Raw genomic sequence first — 18,042 nt, forward strand, 5'->3', positions numbered from 1 at the left:
GCTACACCACCGACGCAACGTACTAAAAAATGTAAATACAAATCATGTGTCTAATCAGTTTTTCTCACAGCCCACATATTGTTATTTGTTTGTTTGTTTGTGGTCTCGATCGCAGCCGCCCTTGCACCATTTTTTTACCGCATGTATCTGGGCCAATATGTATTACCTGTTGAGGTTGTGTGCGACGGCAGCCAGACTTGATGTGAATTTATTTGCAATTGCCTCTAATTTTTAATTCCGTTGCGCCAAAAAAGTGCGTTGCTTTAAAAGCAGTGCATTGACTTTTGCACCTTCAAAGTTCCCCCTTTATTTTTCCGAGCAACTGTTCTGCGTAAAGCCATCCTCGCTACTGCCCCCGCTACTATAGTTGTGTTACACGCTTACCTACTGCGTACGACACCTGTCATTCCATCACTATTGAGCCCACCCGCTTTGTGAGAGCACAGTCTCACAATTCGCCGCTCCATTGCAATGTTTACTCTTTACAAATATCATGATGACGCCAGTGTCAGTTAAAAGCGGATGGATGGGTGAGAGATACACAAACCACCATCCCCAAGTCAAGCCACGTTTCCTACTCGACAAACGCCTTCCTTCTTCTCCGAGCAAAGTATGCAGCTAATTCTCTGCGCTGCGTGCTTTGTAGCAAACTCCCCGACTGCATAGCCTTAAATACCGGATACGTGGGATAAACGCATTTCAGACGACAAAAATTTGCTTCTCAGTATAAAAGTAAAAAATTGATTCTCTCTTTTTGCCGTGCCTTTCAAATTGCAAACCACAAAAGGACGATCCTCGTCTGCGCTCTCAATTTATACTCTCACTTTCGATATCCATCAAATTTGTCTTGTTTTTTTTCATACAACAACTCGCCTGCTGCTCGCTTCTTTGCCTGAGATTCTGTAAGGAACAATTGCATCTACATAGCAGCTTGCATTTTGCCTCGCTTTGCCCTGTTGACCTCAATCGCATCATCACAACCACGTCCTCCCCCAACCTCTTTCTATTCATCCTAAAAATACCTGTAAAGAAAACTGTTCTTTGCAATCTGAATCTGCAACCAACAGGCGCAAAAAAATCTGGTTGACATCTTTACTGTTTTGATACATTGAACAGTCACTGCATAGCCACTTGTGCTAGTGACATTCAATTGTAAGTGGCAAACTCAGCTACGATTTCGCCACCTATTTTTGGGGACTTTTCTATTTTTGTTGTATTTGATCCTATACTTAAACCTGCTCTATCTTTCTTTTTCTCTCTTTTCCCTTGCTTTTTCCCTACCATCTTTTCTGCATCTTAGCACCCACCTCTTTTTTTAATATCACGGGCAACGCCAGGATGCCGCCACACGCAACAGATACTCCTGCAGCAGGCGCCCCTGCTACCCAGTACGATCCGCGGCACCCACTATATCTGGGCACTTGGAAGCGGTCCACGAAGGAAGAGGCTCAGCACTTTGTACATGACGACCTCGATGAGCCCCACCGGAAGCGCCAAAAGGCCATTCTTGCCGCCCACCCAGAAGTGCGCGAGCTCTATGGCAACGAGCCCCTGACAGCTGTTATCGGCGCGGCAGCTGCTCTGACACAGCTGCTTGCCGCATATGTGATTGGCTGTGTGTGGAAGGATTTGCACTGGGGAGTGGTGCTGGCTACCGCATATTTGCTTGGCGGAACAATCTCCGCCCTGTTTGGAGTCATTATTCACGAGGCCGGCCACAACCTTGTGTTCAAGAACCCTTTTTACAACAGGCTGACCGGTTTAATGGTTAATATGCCGATGGTCGTGCCGATATCGCAGTCGTTCCGCAGATACCACCTGGAGCATCACCAATTCCAAGGTGTTGAGGGTATGGACCCAGATCTTCCAATGGACTCGGAGATCAAGCTGATTCACAACAGCCCCCTGCTGAAGACACTATGGGTGTTTTGCTACAGCTTTATGTACGTCGTCCGCGGAATGGCGATGAAGAAGAAGCCACAGCGTTGGGAGGTGATCAACTTAGTCATGATCATCGCTGTAGACATTCTCATCATCAAGTACATGTCTCTGCGCTCGCTGGCGTACTTGGGAGTGTCCGTGTTTTTCGGATACGGAATGCACCCGGGAGCTGCGCATTTTATCCAAGAGCACTATATTTTCCGCGATGGCCAGGAGACATACTCGTACTACGGATCGGGCAACATTTTCTATCTGAACATAGGCCTTCACAACGAGCACCACGATTTCCCGCAAATTCCCTGGACTCGGATATGGCAACTGCGCCGAATTGCCACCGAGTTCTACGATCCGCTGTACGCACACACCTCGTGGATCTGGGTTACCTTCAACTTTATTACCTCGCCTATGCTTGGCCCACAGTCGCGCCTGACTCGCATGTACAAGGCACACACTTCCGGACGCCGGGATTACAAGGTTCCGCCTGTAACCAGTGCCGAGCAAGTAGTAACTGATGGTCAGAAGGTCTCTCCAGGGGTAAAGTCCCGTATCCGCTAACTGCTCCCCCTTGTTCTTTGTTTCAAAATCTTTATTGCTGAGCGAGCGGCGAAAAGTTAAGCTGCAGCAGAAGATGTGTTCTCTACAGCTGGCTGACCGGTATGCTCGCTCTTTTAACTTGTTTTCTATTTTCCTCTCCACATTTATTTTTCTGTTCTATTATACATTTTCTCAACCATATATTTTATCATGCTTGTTCGTGTAAAAGACGCAACGCAACTCGAATCAAGTGCAAGCCATGCACGGGCAACTTCATTGCACACTGAAGTCATCGGAATACACGCTGCGTCACCATCAATTTGCCATATTGTGCACTCGTCATGTGGCCGATGCGTCATGTTGCTTCTTCAGATTTCGGTTTCAGATTTTTTTTACACTTTTATCCAATTAGCACATTGCAAGCAAACAATAAATATTGAGAAAATAAAAAACAAGGGCCTAATTGTTGACTGTTTCGCAATACCACAACCCCCTCCTTTTTCATCATTGCAAAGTTACTTTTATTTTCAGTTCAAAGTTTGGCAAATATAAAAATATAAGCAGCAAGCTACGCCTTTGAGTTTTCATTGCGCACAAATTACAAAAACATTTCTCAACATCCAGCATGCATATGTATACTCCGCAGCACACGGGCGGATCTGAAGCGCGCGTTGCTGATGTACCTAGCGAAATCGATGCTTTTTCGCTCACCTCGTCACCATTAAGACGGGCTCGTTCACCAGGTAGCGCTGATGCCGAGCTCGAGCTGAACCCCAAGCGACTGCTCAAGATAAACAACAAGAATGCACCGCAGCTTCAGAGCCAGGTTTTGGACCGGCGTCGGTCGTTAGACATGGGGCTGAGCTTTGGCAACGCTGGCATCTGGGAAAACAGATTAATGGGAATCCCAGTCGGCTTTCGCGCCGAGGCTCGTGTCAGTCAGCCGCTAGCATCGCAGTGGCAGGTGGTATCCGAGAAGGCGACCAAGGCCGTAGTCACCGTGCGGTTTTGCCAGGCCGTGCCCTTTGACACAATGGACGCCGTGTCCACCGAGGCATCCGGGTTTGTTGTCGACAAGGCTCGCGGCATCATATTGACTAACCGGCATATAGCGTGTGCAGGCCCCTTTGTTGGTGAAGTTTTATTCCAGAACCGCGAGCGAGTCAACGTTCACACGATATACCGCGATCCCATCCATGATTTTGGGTTCCTACAGTACTCACCCAAGGATGTCATCTATCACGATGTGCACGAGCTGGCGCTGGATCCAGCCATGGCACGAATTGGCACAGAAATTCGCATTATCGGCAACGACGCTGGTGAAGAGCTGTCCATTTTGGCAGGTCAGATATCCAAGGTCGACCGCAATGTGCCAGACTTTGGGCCTATGGCGTACAACGATTTTAACACATTCTATCTACAGGCGGCGGCCAGTTCCAGCGGCGGCAGCTCGGGAAGCCCGGTGATAGATATTTGCGGCAACGCCATTGGAATGCAGACTGCTGGGCGAAATCAATCAGCCACAGATTTCTTTATGCCGTTGGACCGCGTCAAACGGGCGCTCGAGCTGATTCAAAGCGGCAGGTCCGTGGACAGGGGTGATATACAGGTACATTTTTTGCACAAGCCGTTTGATTATGCTAGGCGAATAGGCCTGTCAGCAGGATCCGAGGCGCGCGCTCGTGCGCATAATGCCACCGAGATTGGAATGCTGGTGGCCGAGACTGTACTGCCGCAGGGTCCCGGGGATCGCGCCGGAATGATTGCTGGCGATGTTCTGGTCAGCATCAATGGTCGGATTGTTTCTGGATTTGTCGAGCTGAACGACATATTTGACAGTAGCATCGACCAGCAAGTCGCCATCATAGTCGAGAGAGATGGGATGCCCCTTGAGTTCTTGGTCGTCGTCGAGGATATTAACCTCATCACCCCCGCAAAGTACCTAACAATGGGCGGTGGTGTAATACACGACCTGTCCTACCAACTGGCCAGGTATTACTGCATGCCGGCTCATGGTGTTTTTATTGCGCAGGCGTGGGGCATGTTCTCACTAAACGATGTCGGCGAAGGCATAATAATCAAGTCAGTCGACGGCCAATTGACACCCACGCTGGAGGATTTCATCCGGGTAATTTGCCAATTGCCCGACCGGGCGCGCATCCCCGTTGTGCACTACTCTCTAAACGATATCAACGAGGTGCGTGTTGATGTTGTTGAGAACGAGCGGCATTGGACGGATATGGATGTATACGTGCGCAACGACCAGACCGGCGTCTGGGACCGGAATACTATTAAGCCACCGCGTACAACAATAGAGCTAGAGCGTATTGGTGATGAAAGAGCTCGAGACATTGATGAGCAAACAACGCAATTTGCAACTTCGTCTAGAGCGGCTGTGCAGCAAATCATACCGTCGCTAGTACAAGTCCATTTCTACGTTCCGTGGTTGATCAACGCATTTCCAGTAAGTCGGCGCACGGGAACGGGGCTCATTGTAGACGTAGAGCGCGGCCTAGTAGTCATCAGCCGCAGCATCGTCCCCTTTGAAATGGGTGACCTCTCTCTGACCGTGGCTGAGTCAATAGTCGTGTCGGCCAAAGTCGTTTACCTGCACCCGACACTGAATTTTGCCATTGCAAAGTACAATCCCGCGGTTCTTAGGAAAACGCCAGTTAGGGCGGCCAAACTGTCGTGCACACCGGTCGTCGAGGGCGACAAGCTACTGCTACACGCATACAACAGCAGCAGAGGGCTGGCTACAATGAACACGTCAGTATCTGTGGTCGAGGCCACGAGCATACCCAAGCACTCGCCGCCGCGGTTTCGTTCAATTAACGCGAACTGGTTCAAGCTGGACATGCGCGATGCGCAAAAGTACAACACGGGCATTTTGACCGACACAAGCGAGGGCATGGTATGCGGCATGTGGGTGTCTTATATGGGTGATGGTTACGAGGGCGAGGGTTCTGGAGGTGAGTACTTTTACGGACTGGACGCCCGCTTGTTGATGCCAGTACTCAGCCAGATGTCCATGGGAATGGCGCCCGAGATTTGTGTTTTGGGCGTCGAATTTACCACCATATCGCTCGTCGAGTCCAGGCACCTTGGGCTGGATCGGGCGTGGATAGACCGTATCCGCAGTAGCAACGCGTCTGCGCCCCATCGCCAGCTCCTGATGATCAGCCGGGTGGCATGTGGTAGCATGTGTTCCGATGTGCTTGAGCCTCTGGACGTTATTCTGGAGCTCAACAGCAATACAGTGACCCAGAACGAAGACTTTTACCACATATCGGGGCTTAGCGCCGTGAATATGACAGTTTTGCGCAACAAAAAGGTCATCGAGGTGATTGCTAGAACCGATAGGGACTACGGCACAGACACACAGCGCATTATCCAGTGGGCCGGCGCTATTTTGCATGAACCTCACTTGGCAGTCCGCCAGCAGTGCCGCAAGTTGCCATCCAGAGTCTATGTGTCGTATAATATTTACGGCTCACCGGCATACACGGCCGACTTGGCTCCAACCTCGTTTGTCACGCATGTCGGCGACGTGGCGACCCCCGATCTAAACTCGTTCGTAGTTGCACTGCAGGGCCTTTCTGTGGCCAAGGATGGTTTCATCTATGTGCGCATTATAGGCATTGACATGATTCCTGAGGTCGTCAGCGTCAAGCTCAACTCACATTACTGGCCGACTGTCGAGATTGTCAAAGACGACTCGGCGCCCGGCGGATGGAGCAAGATTCGTCACGATTGCACCGGCAGCGCGGCTGAATAGAAATAGAGTTTTTTGGTACAAAATAGTATTCGGAAGCGACAAAATAGAAGCGGCTTTTTCAATTACAACTATAGGCGTTTAAATTGGGGCACGTGCACAATCGATCACCGGATTAGCAGCGAGATCACAGTCATTTGAAGGGCACACGTTTGTCTGCTTAAAACCAATCACAGAAATTGTGAAATTGGTGGCTGGCAGCTCTTCGCTCGACAAAAAGGCCTGTGGTAGGTGCTTATAGAGCAGAGAAAAAGGAAGCCAATCAATCTTGAGAGCACAGCGAAAAAAATACAAGCAGGGGAAAAGTGTATTTTTTTGATGCTGTGAATAGCGCAGGCAGTGCTACTCTATTGTTGGATTCATCCTTTCATTCCCCATCTGGAGCCAAAAATAATTTTTTTTGTGTATGTATCACTAGAAGAGAACGGGTAAGCGGTCTAGATGTCTAGAGAGAGATAATTAAGGAGAGAGAGAGACGCGGAAGCTATAATGGATTCGTTATTGGATATATGATGGATGGAGCTAGACGGTGCATCCATCCGTGATTGTGGCGAGAGACAGCAGATACGCGTGTTTATTTTTAAGCAGGGATGGCAGAAGGCGTGTGCAAATTTAAATAAGGAGCGTTACTCTGGGGAATTTTTAGAATTTGCATTATGCGAATTCAGAGAATCCCAATTTTAATTAGCACATTCCTTCTAGGCTGCTTTTTTTGGCACGGGAAGCACCACCAATGTTACACTACTAGCGACAAGCATATTGGGGTTTCAGAGCGTGCTGCTGTACACGTTGTCTTGAGATTCCCGGACATTGAAAACGCGCCTGGGTCTCCTTGTGGCAGAGCTCTGGAAAGCACACTGCTTTGAGGGTGATTGGCTGGCTGGAGTGTGAGCGTATTGGTGGTTTTTTTACTTGCGGGCTTGGAGGACAGGATTATAACGTTCGGATCAACCACAACTGCGCTAGTGCATGCACACACTTAAACTTATATAGAGACCGTGCTTTTGAAGCCTTCTCAGAACAGAGGGGTCTTTTTTGTATGGCCTAGTGACTATGTGTGCAATGCCTGCTGTTTGTATTCTCAATTGAGTGCATTTCAGCTTTGCAGAGTGAGCTAGGTTTTTTTGGTTGCAGAGGCACACACAGAGCGGCTGACAGGCAGGGGCAGTGCTTCAGAACATTTTTCTCTCGATTTTATCTCTCTTGTATTTTCTGGACAACTTGCGTGTTGTTAAAGTGGCTTATTTGCACATGGCTGGACAGAGTTCTACTTACTGCAAACACACCTACTAATTCTTTCAAACCTCTTTCTTCATTTTTCTTTCTTGCAAACTTGGTAGTATCCAAGCACTTTAAAATGGCCTCTGTTCTGCCCGCCGAAGCTCGCTCCGAGTCTGCAGGTATCTGCCTGTTCAACAAGTGGACCTTCGACGATCTCGAGATCAAGGATATCTCCCTCGCCGACTACATCCAGGTTCGCAACCCCGTGTACCTGCCCCACACCGCCGGTCGCTATGCCACGCGCAAGTTCCGCAAGGCCCAGTGCCCCATCGTTGAGCGTCTGACCAACTCGCTCATGATGCACGGCCGTAACACCGGTAAGAAGCTGATGGCTGTCCGTATCGTCAAGCACGCTTTCGAGATTGTCAACCTGCTCACCGACCAGAACCCCATCCAGGTTCTTATCGATGCCATTACCAACACCGGTCCCCGTGAGGACTCGACCCGTCTGGGCTCGGGCGGTACCGTCCGTCGCCAGGCTGTTGATGTGTCGCCTCTGCGTCGTGTCAACAAGGGTATCTACCTGATCACCGTTGGTGCCCGCGGAGCTTCGTTCCGTAACGTCAAGACTATTGCCGAGTGCCTGGCCGATGAGCTGATCAACGCCGCCAAGGGTTCGTCCAACTCGTACGCCATCAAGAAGAAGGACGAGGATGAGCGTGTTGCCAAGTCCAACCGTTAAGGAATATGGAAACTGCTTTTCAGGGACATTCGAGAAGAGGTTTTATTTTTTTGGAAAAAGACAAGCTTCTTTTTCTTTACTTATACATTTCTTTTTTCCACGTGTCTAACTAAACCTATTGGAACTGAAAACAAGAAATTGGAAGCGTTATTTTTTGAACCCACGAAATATTGTGCGATTTCATCCGTTGTATTTGTAAAAAAAAGTGTAAAATGTTGGGTGTATTTTCTATGTATATAAAAAAGTACTCATCTGCGGTTGTGGTTGCGGTTGGCATTGTAGCTGGACCCATCGTCTTTAAACTTTTTATGCGACGACGACGATTTAGCATTGTTATTGCCATTATTCTGGTTTCTGCGGCTGATGCTCGGGGTGTAGGTGGGTGCTCTCCTTGGTTCATACCCGCGTCCACCGTTACCGCCACCGCCCTGATTGCCATGGTTGGACCGGGGATAGTCTGCTGTCCTGTAGTCGTTTCTGCGATTGTTTGAGCTATGCATCGATGACTCGTACCTTCTCCGGTCGTGATTACCGCCGCTATTCCTATCGTTATTCCTGTCGTTACGATAGTTCCGACCACCATGGTCACCACCGCGAGAATTCCCATCGAGGCGATTATTAATATGCGTTTTCTGATAACCACCGTGTCCGCCGTGCCCTCCGTGCCCACCCTGTCCACCATGTCCAGAACCACCGTGTCCAGAACCACCCCTAGCATAATCAGCCTGCTTTTGCTGAACACTCGCGATCCTCACAGGACAATTCTTCGCGCCAAAAGCCGTCCGCTCCGAAAACGCACCCCTGGTTCTCTCCTGAAGACAATCGTCGCCAAAGTGGCCCTTCGCCGCGCAATTATAACACCACGGCACAACCTCCACCTGCATCCCCCCGCTTCCAGTCCCAGGGAGCGTCTTACCGTACGCGTATCTGCGCCAAATACTCGCACACTCCTCGGTATGATGAGTCCCTGCCGAACACCTGCTGCAGCCCTGGGCTTTTCCACGATAGGCGTTGGATTTCTGCGGACATTCGGCAGAAATATGTCCGCGCATATTACACCGGTGACAAACCGTCCCTGTCCACCGACAGTCCCTGGATGCATGCCCTTGTTCCCCGCATAGGGTGCAGCTTACTACGGTGCATTCCCGGGCTATATGTCCGGGCAAATTGCATCGCGAGCAGATGATTTCTTTTTCCTCCATGAAATAGCGGTTGCGTCCTTGGATTTCTGCCTCATCGAGGTACTCGTATTCGTCGGATTCGCGCGTACGCTTTAGGGTCACCACATGGGTGAGTGCGGGGCTGAGCAGGGAGTCGATCTGGACATGCTGGTGCTCCATGTCTGAAAGCCCCCCATCGGCTTGCGTGACTAGGGCGTCGAGGAATTCGTCGACAGCTTCGGCAGAGCTGGCATTGCATGCGACGGTGCCCTTGGTGTTCACCTGGTGCTTCACGCCCGCTGCCACTGTTCGTGCTGGAGCCATTTCAGACTCTGAATCCGAGTCCGAGGACAGATCACCGTGGGATTGCTGTTGGGGTGCGGGTTTCTGGTGCGTTTGGGGTTTGCGAGGTTTCGATCCTATCTGGTACCTGCTGTCCTCCTCCTCCTCCTCATCATCATCATCATTTTTGGTATCCTCCTCCCGCTTATTCACCTCTTCCTCGTCATTGTCGGCTTTGGCTTTGCAGAGTTCTTGCTGGCTGTGGCTACGGTCGTCCGGTTTACCAGCGGGCTGACTAATAGCCTGGCTGTTGGATTGGTAATACACATGGCTGAGGATCTTGTCCTCTACATCGCTGTCAATATGATCAGAATCGCTGTCTGTGGTGGAGTGGTCCTTGTAAAGTTGGTTTTCTTCCTCAGAATCATACGCATATACGGGTTTGCCAAACATGATGGCAACACAGATAATAAATATTCTGGGTTTTTTTTCCGTGTGTGTGTGTTTGGAGGATAAATAAAGATAATAATAAGAAAGAATTAGCCTAATTGACAATGCAAGAGAAAAAGGAAAAGAAAGAAAATTAGAAAAAAAATTTATTTGTTAAGGAGAGGACAAAATAGAAAAAAAGAAAAAATTAATGTCGATCTGTGATTGGTCACATTGAACCACTTAACCCGAAAAAAACCGCATAACGTGATATGTTATTGAGATTTATTAGCTGCTCGCCGGCTCCACAGCAACCGGCACTGCTGCCTCCTCTGCCACAGCCTCGATCAATGGCGGTGGCGCAACTGCAGCTGCAGCCGCCACATAAGTCGCAATCCACGCATCATAGCTCTTCTGCAGTTCCTGCCAGTAGACCAGCTTGTCGAACCTAAACTCCCAAGCTCCACCAGCATCGCTCTGCAGCTGATCCTCCGCCACATGCTCCCGAATATCCACCCAAGGCCCAGCCTTATCCCCTTCCTCCACTTTCTTCTTCCCAGTTAAATCGACAAACGACACTTTCTCCTTTGTCACAGGATCAATAAACGGCGCCACAATGTGATAAAACATGACAAACATCCCCGGCGGATTCAAAACCAAAGCCTTATGCAGTCTTTCGGGATAATGCGACTCCAAGATATTCAAAAACTCCCTAGCAACCGATAGTGGCACCGACTGCGACATGGAATACCGGGAAACATCAATCACAATCGTCCACTTTGTTGCTCCCTCCGGCATGCTCCTAATGGCCTGCTCCATATTAAAAACTACCCACCTCAGCTGCTCACTCGAGTCCCTCGTATTCTGCCTATGCGGAAACATATAAATAATCGGCCTCCCTCCACGATCATACCCATTGACATACTGTTTCCCAGACCCACCCTCCACTCCCATGGACTCGGGTGTAATCGCATGTGGCCGGAAAACACAATGCCACTCTAAGGAGCTACGCAATCTAACAAGTGTTTTCGCCAAATCGTTCTTGCTTGCACGCAAATACAGGAGGATACGCTGGGCGGTTAGCCAAACTGAGGCTGCAAATCGCGGGTGGTTATCTTGAGGCTCCGCTGGTAGGTCTTGGAGGAGCTTGGCGAGGTGCGTTGTTTGGATCAGGGTGATTAGCTCTTGCTCTTTAGGGGTCGGCAAGGGCGTCACTGTGATTGGGTTGAGCCCTGGGGTGAGCCGCGGAGCAGTGTCGTAGATGGCAGGATCTGGTGTAGCTGCAGAGGCTGCGGCCGTGGCTGTGGATGAGCGGCCGCCAAGGAGACTGGAGAAGAAACCGGACATCCTTTAATAAGCAAAACAAAAAAGAAGAATAGGAGGAATATAGCTGTGGTTTATTACTTTGTTTTATTTATTATTTTTTTAGGGTTGCGAATTTGAGATGAAGTGTAAAAAATGGAAGGGAAATGTGCAAAAGAGCAAACAAACAAAAAAACGCAAAAACAGGGTGTGATGATGCTATACTGTTTCAAAAAAGGAAACTTTTTAGGATGAGGTTTTAAAAGCGATATTATGCAAGAGAAATAAACAAAGCAAAAAACACTGCAAAGGAAATTTCGATTTTGATATATAAAGGCTCTATTTTTTTCTCTCAGCATCAAACATTCCTTTTTTTCCCTCTTCTTTTTTATTCTTTCTTTCATCATCAGGAAACAAAAACAAAGACAAAAACAATACTAATACTAATACTTTTTATTTATTTAAAAACAATGTCTTCAACTGTCGTCCGTGCACTCAACTCATCCGCCCCACTGCTCCGCGCCACCGTTGGCCGCCTCACCCCCTCCACAACAGCCTTCTTCCTCTGCGACATCCAAGAGCGGTTCCGCACTGCCATCCATGCTTTCCCCTCTCTCGTCCAAGTAGCTCAAAAAATGTCCCACGTCTCCCAACACCTCTCAATCCCCCTCATAGTCACCGAGCAATACCCCGCCAAACTCGGCTCCACCGTGGCTGAAATTCCCATCGACCACGCCATCCTGAATGAGCCCAAGACTAAGTTCTCAATGGTTACAGACACTGTACAAGATAAATTGAAGGAACTTGGGGTAAACTCCGTAGTATTGTATGGGATGGAGAGCCATGTGTGTGTATTGCAGACCTGCTTGGATTTGCTGGAGAGAGGAGTGGAGGTGCATGTGTTGGCGGATGGTGTTTCGTCGATAAATCACCCGGAGATACAGATTGCTTTGGAGAGAATGCGCCAGGAGGGCGCCAGGATCGTGTCGTCAGAGTCGGTCTTGTTCCAACTTGCTGGAGACGCAAGCAACCCGCTGTTTGCGCGCATCAGGGATTTGGTCAAAGAGTACCAGCAGGCCGCGAGGGACAACAAGCTCCTTTTCAAATAGTAACTTTATCAAATACGAAACACGAAATATGGTCTATGGTCTATGATCTATGGTTTATGGTTTGCATTGAAAAAGAAAAGGGCTATTGGTCAATTATGCATTGTAGCTGGTACCGCAGCAGCGGTGGCAGAGCCAAAATATGCGGCGCAACGCTCCGCCACGCGTCCCTTCCGGGGTCAAACTGGTCCTTGACAAAGCAGAAAAAGTCCACCACCTGTTCCACCGCTTTCGTGCTCATCCCCTGTCCGGAAGGGGAGGAAGAAGATCCGCCCACCCACCCAGCACACACTTGCCCGGCAATAGCCAGCAAATCAGCTAAAATGCGCACATAAAGGGCGCCATGCTCCACAAGCCTGTACAATATAGGGCCCACAGTCGAGCACACATATAGCAGCTGCATGTCGGAGCTAAGCGTCGGCACTAGCGCATGGATGGTTTCGCCCAAGGCTGCAAATGTCGCGACGCCGCCGTAGTGCAAGATACTGTGCAGCAAAGTCAAATACGTGTTGGGCGCATTGGCCATATTGCGCGACCGGTTCTGCTCAAACGAGCTAAACACCGAGGCAGCAGCGAGCGTGCCACCCGCCCTCCCACTACCGCCACCGCCACCGCCACCGCCAGTGCTAGTGTTGCCGGTGCTGCCTTGCTGCGAAAACTCAACAAACGAGAAATACTGCTTGGGCGCCGAGCTCGGTCCCAGCAGCGGATCGCGAATAATGTCCGCCAGATGGCGCACAAAGGGGAACGACATGAGCTCGTCCGGGAGCACATTGGCAAGCACGCCGGTGCTATGGATAAACGAGGCAGCCGGCAATGCGCCGGGCACGTCGCCCTCCATGGCCAGCGCAAACCACAGCCGCGCCAGCGGCCACGCATTCGCCCGCAGCACACGCCCGCGCTCCTCGGCGCGGATCTCCGGCTCTGAGCTCACGCGCAGCGGTGGCGCCAGACGCGCAGCAGACAGCGGCGCCTGGTGCAGGCACCACCAGGTCAACAGCTCCACTGTGCACTCGGTCAGCACCAGGAGGATCGGGTTAGGGATTTCGCGGTAGTGAATCTCCGGCAGTCCGTCGTTCGGCGGGTCCGGCAGGTGGCGCGCGATCGCCATGGAGATCCGCACCATCATCCGCCGCACATAGCCGGAGTCCTCCGGGACAGCATCCGACGCCCCGCGAACAAACGCAGCAAACTCGGCCGAGAAGTTCTGCTGCGTCATGTCCAGAAGCGACAGGTTGAGGCTGCGCGCCACCGCGGGGTCGTGCAGCGTGGGCGCGTCGTAGTAGACGAACAGCGTGTTCATCAGCGTTGTCAGTGGCACCTGGTGCAGGCGGTACAGGATGCCCAAGCGGTCGAGCACCGACCGCAGCAGGTCGCGGTCCTCAGCCTCGATCAGCCGGCCGAGTGCAAACTCCAGCACGGGCAGCAGCCGCACCATGCCGTTCTCGTAGTAGATCGGCAGCTTCAGCGCCGCCGGCGGGTCCAGCGCCGCGCCCAGCGGGCCCAGCATAGCCTCGTGCTCGAAGAACTCCGGGAACCGCGCCAGGTACGCCTCCTGCTTGCTCCACTGGCCAAAGTCCGCCCAGTACCGGCCCTGGAAGTCCAGCCGGTGCCACTCGTTCAGCCGCTCGACAAAGCCAGGCGCCTCCAGCAGCGCAAACCGCACCAGCGCCAGCCGCCTGGCATCGCCGCGCAGGTCGTGTTCGCCGCGCGTCAGCGCAAACACCACGTGCTCGTGGCGCACAAACTGCAGGCGGAACATAAAGGCGTCCAGCAGCGCCAGGTTCGGGTCCGGGTCCTGCGCCAGGTAGTCGACCAGCGTCGTCGTGTAGCTGGACATCTGCGACGCCGGAAACTGCAGCAGCACGCGCCGCACCAGCGCGACCACACGCGCGACGTCGCTGTGGCCCAGGTCAGCGCCGCGGAGCGACTCCCATACGGCCAGCAGAAGCAGCGGGTGCCGCGGCCGCTCTGCGTAAAACTGCACCAGCATTGCGGCCGCAGCCGTGTCTGGTGCTGCGTTCAGATGCAGCTGCAAGTGGCCTGGCGCCGACGCAAGGAGCTGGCGCACAGCGGCGGGCGCCACGGGCGGGTTGGGGCTGGCAGAACTAGAGGCGGCGGCGCGGTTGGGCCCGGCGTGATTAGATCCGGCGTGATTAGATCCGGCGTGGTTAGATCCAAAGTACCCCCGCACCGCCCGCGGCAAGTACCGCAGCACAGCAGGCGCCCAGACCATCGCGCGCTGCTCGGCGCCCAGGCTGTCCAGGCAGTCCTCCAGCACCAGCCCAGGCGCATCCGCGAGCCCGCGCATATGCACGATGCGCGAAATCACGGTGACGGCGTTGCGCGCCAGCATCGCGCACTCGAACCACGCGTGCTTGGGCTTCGAGTACCGCGTCTGTGGCGGCCGCAGCAGCGCGCTCGGGTGCGGCGTCAGCGGCACGCCGTGGTACGCCGGGTCCAACAGCGCCTGTAGGAAATCCACATCGTGCTGCAGATTGACCAGGCACAGCGCAAAGCACTCCAGCGACCCATACAGCTGCCGGTGCGTCACGTGCACCAGCGAGTGCCGCAGGTGGTGCACAAGGTGCGCGGCGTGCGCGTAGTACTTGAAGAACCGCAGCAGCCGGCAGTTCATCAGCTGGTAGATGGTGTGCAGCCACCGCAGGGTCGCGGCCGAGAAGCGCGCGTTGCCCGTGGCCATGACCTTGTCGCAGCGCCGGAGCTTCTCCAGAACCTCCTTCATCATCAGCTCGTTGGAGTACGGCGCGTTGTACAGCAGCCGGTAGACCGTGTCGACGATGTGCGGCGACACGCAGCTGACGCCGTCGCGCACGCTCGGCTGGCGGCTGCCGATCTGGAACTGCGGGCCCTGCTCGTGCGCCAGCATCATCTTGTACACCAGCTGCAGCAGCCGGTGCTTGCCGCCGACATTGATGTGGTCCAGCACCAGCGTCGCCACGTTGCCGCCGGCCTGGTACGTGGTCTCGGCACCCTGCAGCTGCCGCACGTCCTCCTGCGCCGGCACCAGGAACGTGTACAGCGCGTTGGGCACGACGTTCTGCCGCAGCATACTGACCGTCGCCGTCTTCATCGCGCTGCAGACGTCGCGGCCCTCCAGAAGCTCGAACCGCTCGTCCTTGAACTGCTGCCCGAACTCGCGCTGCAGCCGGAACACCACTGGGGCGAACGGCATGGCCACAGCCATGCGCGGGTGCCGGAACTTGACGCCCTGGTTGTCGCGGATGTTGTCCTGCTGGTGGCTCATCGCCGCCTGCAGCGCGAGGTCGCGCAGGTAGAACGCGTCCTTGGACACAATCTGCTGCTCGTTGTACATCTGCAGCAGCTGGTCCAGCATGTCCTCGTCGCCCGCCAGGTCTGCGCGGATCGGCCCCGCTGACACCCGCTCGATGTGGTACAGCTGCAGCAGCAGCCAGATGTACGCGTTGTCGCGCTGCCCGCGCTGCCGGCTCAGCAGGTCGCTGTCCGGCGGGAACACCAGAGCGTACAGCCGCGCGTGGATGTTGCGGAACGCGATCGCGTCGAACAGGACAAAGTAGTATAGCTGGTCTGCCACCTCATTCATGTACTCCCAGTACTTGAACCGCTGCGGCACCACCATTGTGCCGTCCGAGTTCTCGTTGAGCTTGCGCTCGTTCAGCAGGCTGTCAAAGTCGCACTGCCGCTGGATGTACTCGACCACCTGCTGGATCCGCTGCGTCATGGCATCTAGCAGCAGCACCGCAACCTCGCGCTTCTCCGCCTCAGCGCTATCGCTGGCCGCGTCCTTGCCGTTGGTTGGTATATTATTGCTGCCGCCCTGTGGCACGTAGCTGTCGCTGGCCACCGCTGCCATGGCCTTCTTCTTCATGATCCGGTGGTTGCGGATCGCCCCAAAGATCTCATCCGTCGGCGCCCTCTGGTACAGCAAGTCCGCGACGTACTTGTTCGCCGACGGGCCCCTCTCGGTCTCCTCCACAGTCAGCGCATCCCGGACCAGCGCATACGCCGGCTGGTCATACACATGCTTAACCGTATGCGCCCTCGACGCATGCGAGATAAGCGGCCACGATCCATCGGGCGGCAGCAGGATCCTTCCAAGTCTCCGCTTGCGCTTCAGGCACAGATCCACAATACCCTGCATTGACCCGCCTAGCATGCCGTTCTCGGCCACTGCGCCTCCGGGATCTAGCTCCTTCGCCACCGTGTAGTATGACACAAGGGGCCGTCCGATATGCGGCTGGGAGCGTCCAACGAAGCAGTCGAAGAGTTCCATTGTTGCTTCGAACCGGATCTGCCACCGCGTCCGCCGCGCTGATCCCAGCATACTGGTCATTTGTGCCTCGGTTGCCGCGCTATCCAATAGCAGCCGCCAGACTTGGCGGATGGCCTCTCGGCAGACCTTTTCGGGCAGCAGTGTCATCCCGCTGATCTCCAAAAGCGACGCCGCATGCGTGCCCTTCGCCAAGTCCTCACTGCCACCACCGCCACTACTGCTGCTGCTGCTGCTGCTGTTGTTGTTGTTGTTGTTGTTGTTGTTGTTGTTGTTGTTGTTGTTGTTGTTGTTGTTGTTGTTGTTGTTGTTGTTGTTGCTACCACCGTACATGATCCCGATGGCAGACTTTGTTACCATCGACATGACCCTTACCGCCGCCACCCAGGTTCTCGGCCTATGCAGTTCAAACAACAAGGTCAAAACAAGGTACTCATCGCCAAACTCGCTCCCCCCAGCCTTTTCCCTAAACCGATTCGCGCAATGGTACGCCAGCCTTCCCTGGTATATTTCAAAAAGCGACCGGAACCCCATATCCAAAACCGCACTGCCATCGTGGATACTACGCACGGCGTCGACTACTACGCGGAGAACATCGGGTGCTGGTGTGCCCGTGTTGAGTGCTTGGAGGGTTAGTGTGAGGATGCGCTTGCAGGTGACTTCGCTGTCGTCGAACTCGAAAAGCCCCTGAGAGGTGGTGGTGTGCGGGTTGGGTCGCGTGCGTTTTATAGGCCGTTCATCAAAGAGTCCAAGGAAGGAGCCGCAGGGAACAAGGTGTGCGAGGTCTTGGTAGCTTGACTCTATCACTCCGACGAGATACTCTATAAGCTGATCCATGCACCAAAAAATAAATAAGGAATAAGGGATAAGGAAATAACAAGTGAAATTAACACCTTTAAATAAAAAAAATGAAATAAAAAAACAAAAAAAAACTAGAGAAAGAATGTGGAATTGGGGGGATGAAACAGCAAACGTTCCCTGATTCGGGTTTTCTTTTCTCACCCTTTTCGCCTTCAGATCCACACGCGATTGGAGAAAATAAAAGGTACAATATATTGCTCTGCATATGCTGATGATAACTTTTTTTTTAGCTTGTCTTGCTGAAATGGAAAAAAGAAAAAAATTGCAATACTAAACGTATGTCAAGCAGGTAAAGTGAATAAATGGATAAAATTTAGTTTAGAAAAATGAGAAAAAACATTTAATACAGAGAACTGAGAAAATGAGAGGAAAACATAAAAAATATAGAAAAGCGGAAAAAAACGAATGCCTGTGTT

General features: G+C 52.6%; 7 protein-coding genes across 7 annotated transcripts; 4 read left to right on the forward strand and 3 right to left on the reverse strand.

Annotated features, from left to right (window-relative positions):
* Window positions 1–1,473: 1,473 nt before the first annotated feature.
* BX661DRAFT_128178 (fatty acid desaturase-domain-containing protein) lies at window positions 1,474–2,376 on the forward strand (the record flags this gene model as incomplete). The annotated part of the gene is made up of 1 exon (XM_051532500.1): window positions 1,474–2,376. A coding segment is annotated over one exon (903 nt), but the record flags the coding sequence as incomplete, so codon positions are not given.
* Window positions 2,377–2,932: 556 nt separating this feature from the next.
* Window positions 2,933–6,307, forward strand: BX661DRAFT_175465 (trypsin-like cysteine/serine peptidase domain-containing protein). Its single transcript, XM_051534075.1, has one exon. It carries the CDS (start codon window positions 3,101–3,103, stop codon window positions 6,251–6,253), a length of 3,153 nt encoding a protein of 1,050 aa, XP_051395141.1. The 5' UTR covers window positions 2,933–3,100; the 3' UTR covers window positions 6,254–6,307.
* A 1,300-nt stretch (window positions 6,308–7,607) lies between these two features.
* Window positions 7,608–8,213, forward strand: BX661DRAFT_138667 (40S ribosomal protein S5; the record flags this gene model as incomplete). Its single annotated transcript, XM_051532736.1, has 1 exon — window positions 7,608–8,213. The coding sequence occupies one exon, from the start codon at window positions 7,608–7,610 to the stop codon at window positions 8,211–8,213; it is 606 nt and encodes a 201-aa protein (XP_051395142.1).
* A 169-nt stretch (window positions 8,214–8,382) lies between these two features.
* BX661DRAFT_221712 (uncharacterized protein) lies at window positions 8,383–10,223 on the reverse strand. Its single transcript, XM_051538841.1, has 6 exons — window positions 9,347–10,223; window positions 9,130–9,318; window positions 9,034–9,091; window positions 8,974–8,998; window positions 8,779–8,941; window positions 8,383–8,719 (listed from the first exon to the last, which is right to left on the reverse strand). The coding sequence occupies exons 1-6, from the start codon at window positions 10,106–10,108 to the stop codon at window positions 8,462–8,464; spliced, it is 1,455 nt and encodes a 484-aa protein (XP_051395143.1). The 5' UTR covers window positions 10,109–10,223; the 3' UTR covers window positions 8,383–8,461.
* A 10-nt stretch (window positions 10,224–10,233) lies between these two features.
* On the reverse strand, window positions 10,234–11,594 carry BX661DRAFT_175470 (CRAL/TRIO domain-containing protein). The gene has a single exon (XM_051534076.1). The coding sequence runs from the start codon at window positions 11,429–11,431 to the stop codon at window positions 10,373–10,375; it is 1,059 nt and encodes a 352-aa protein (XP_051395144.1). The 5' UTR covers window positions 11,432–11,594; the 3' UTR covers window positions 10,234–10,372.
* Window positions 11,595–11,663: 69 nt separating this feature from the next.
* On the forward strand, window positions 11,664–12,537 carry BX661DRAFT_175471 (Isochorismatase-like protein). Its single transcript, XM_051534077.1, has one exon. The coding sequence runs from the start codon at window positions 11,857–11,859 to the stop codon at window positions 12,493–12,495; it is 639 nt and encodes a 212-aa protein (XP_051395145.1). The 5' UTR covers window positions 11,664–11,856; the 3' UTR covers window positions 12,496–12,537.
* On the reverse strand, window positions 12,538–17,078 carry BX661DRAFT_175472 (mediator complex subunit 23-domain-containing protein). The gene has a single exon (XM_051534078.1). The coding sequence runs from the start codon at window positions 16,913–16,915 to the stop codon at window positions 12,578–12,580; it is 4,338 nt and encodes a 1,445-aa protein (XP_051395146.1). The 5' UTR covers window positions 16,916–17,078; the 3' UTR covers window positions 12,538–12,577.
* Between the last annotated feature and the right edge of the window lie 964 nt (window positions 17,079–18,042).

The sequence above is a fragment of the Kickxella alabastrina genome (genome assembly GCF_025024165.1).
Source record: "Kickxella alabastrina strain RSA 675 chromosome Unknown BX661scaffold_1, whole genome shotgun sequence".
Taxonomy (NCBI): domain Eukaryota; kingdom Fungi; phylum Kickxellomycota; class Kickxellomycetes; order Kickxellales; family Kickxellaceae; genus Kickxella; species Kickxella alabastrina.

Excerpts from the sequence above, each read along its gene's own strand:
- BX661DRAFT_175465 (XM_051534075.1), top strand. The coding sequence starts at position 3,101 with ATGCATATGTATACTCCGCAGCACACGGGCGGATCTGAAGCGCGCGTT.
- BX661DRAFT_221712 (XM_051538841.1), bottom strand. The coding sequence starts at position 10,108 with ATGTTTGGCAAACCCGTATATGCGTATGATTCTGAGGAAGAAAACCAA. Across the intron at positions 9,319-9,346 it reads TAGCCCGGGAATGCACCGTA|GGCATGCATCCAGGGACTGT; the intron begins GTAAGCTGCACC and ends GCGGGGAACAAG. Across the intron at positions 9,092-9,129 it reads TTGGCGCAGATACGCGTACG|GTGGAGGTTGTGCCGTGGTG; the intron begins GTAAGACGCTCC and ends GGGGGGATGCAG.
- BX661DRAFT_175470 (XM_051534076.1), bottom strand. The coding sequence starts at position 11,431 with ATGTCCGGTTTCTTCTCCAGTCTCCTTGGCGGCCGCTCATCCACAGCC.
- BX661DRAFT_175471 (XM_051534077.1), top strand. The coding sequence starts at position 11,857 with ATGTCTTCAACTGTCGTCCGTGCACTCAACTCATCCGCCCCACTGCTC.
- BX661DRAFT_175472 (XM_051534078.1), bottom strand. The coding sequence starts at position 16,915 with ATGACACTGCTGCCCGAAAAGGTCTGCCGAGAGGCCATCCGCCAAGTC.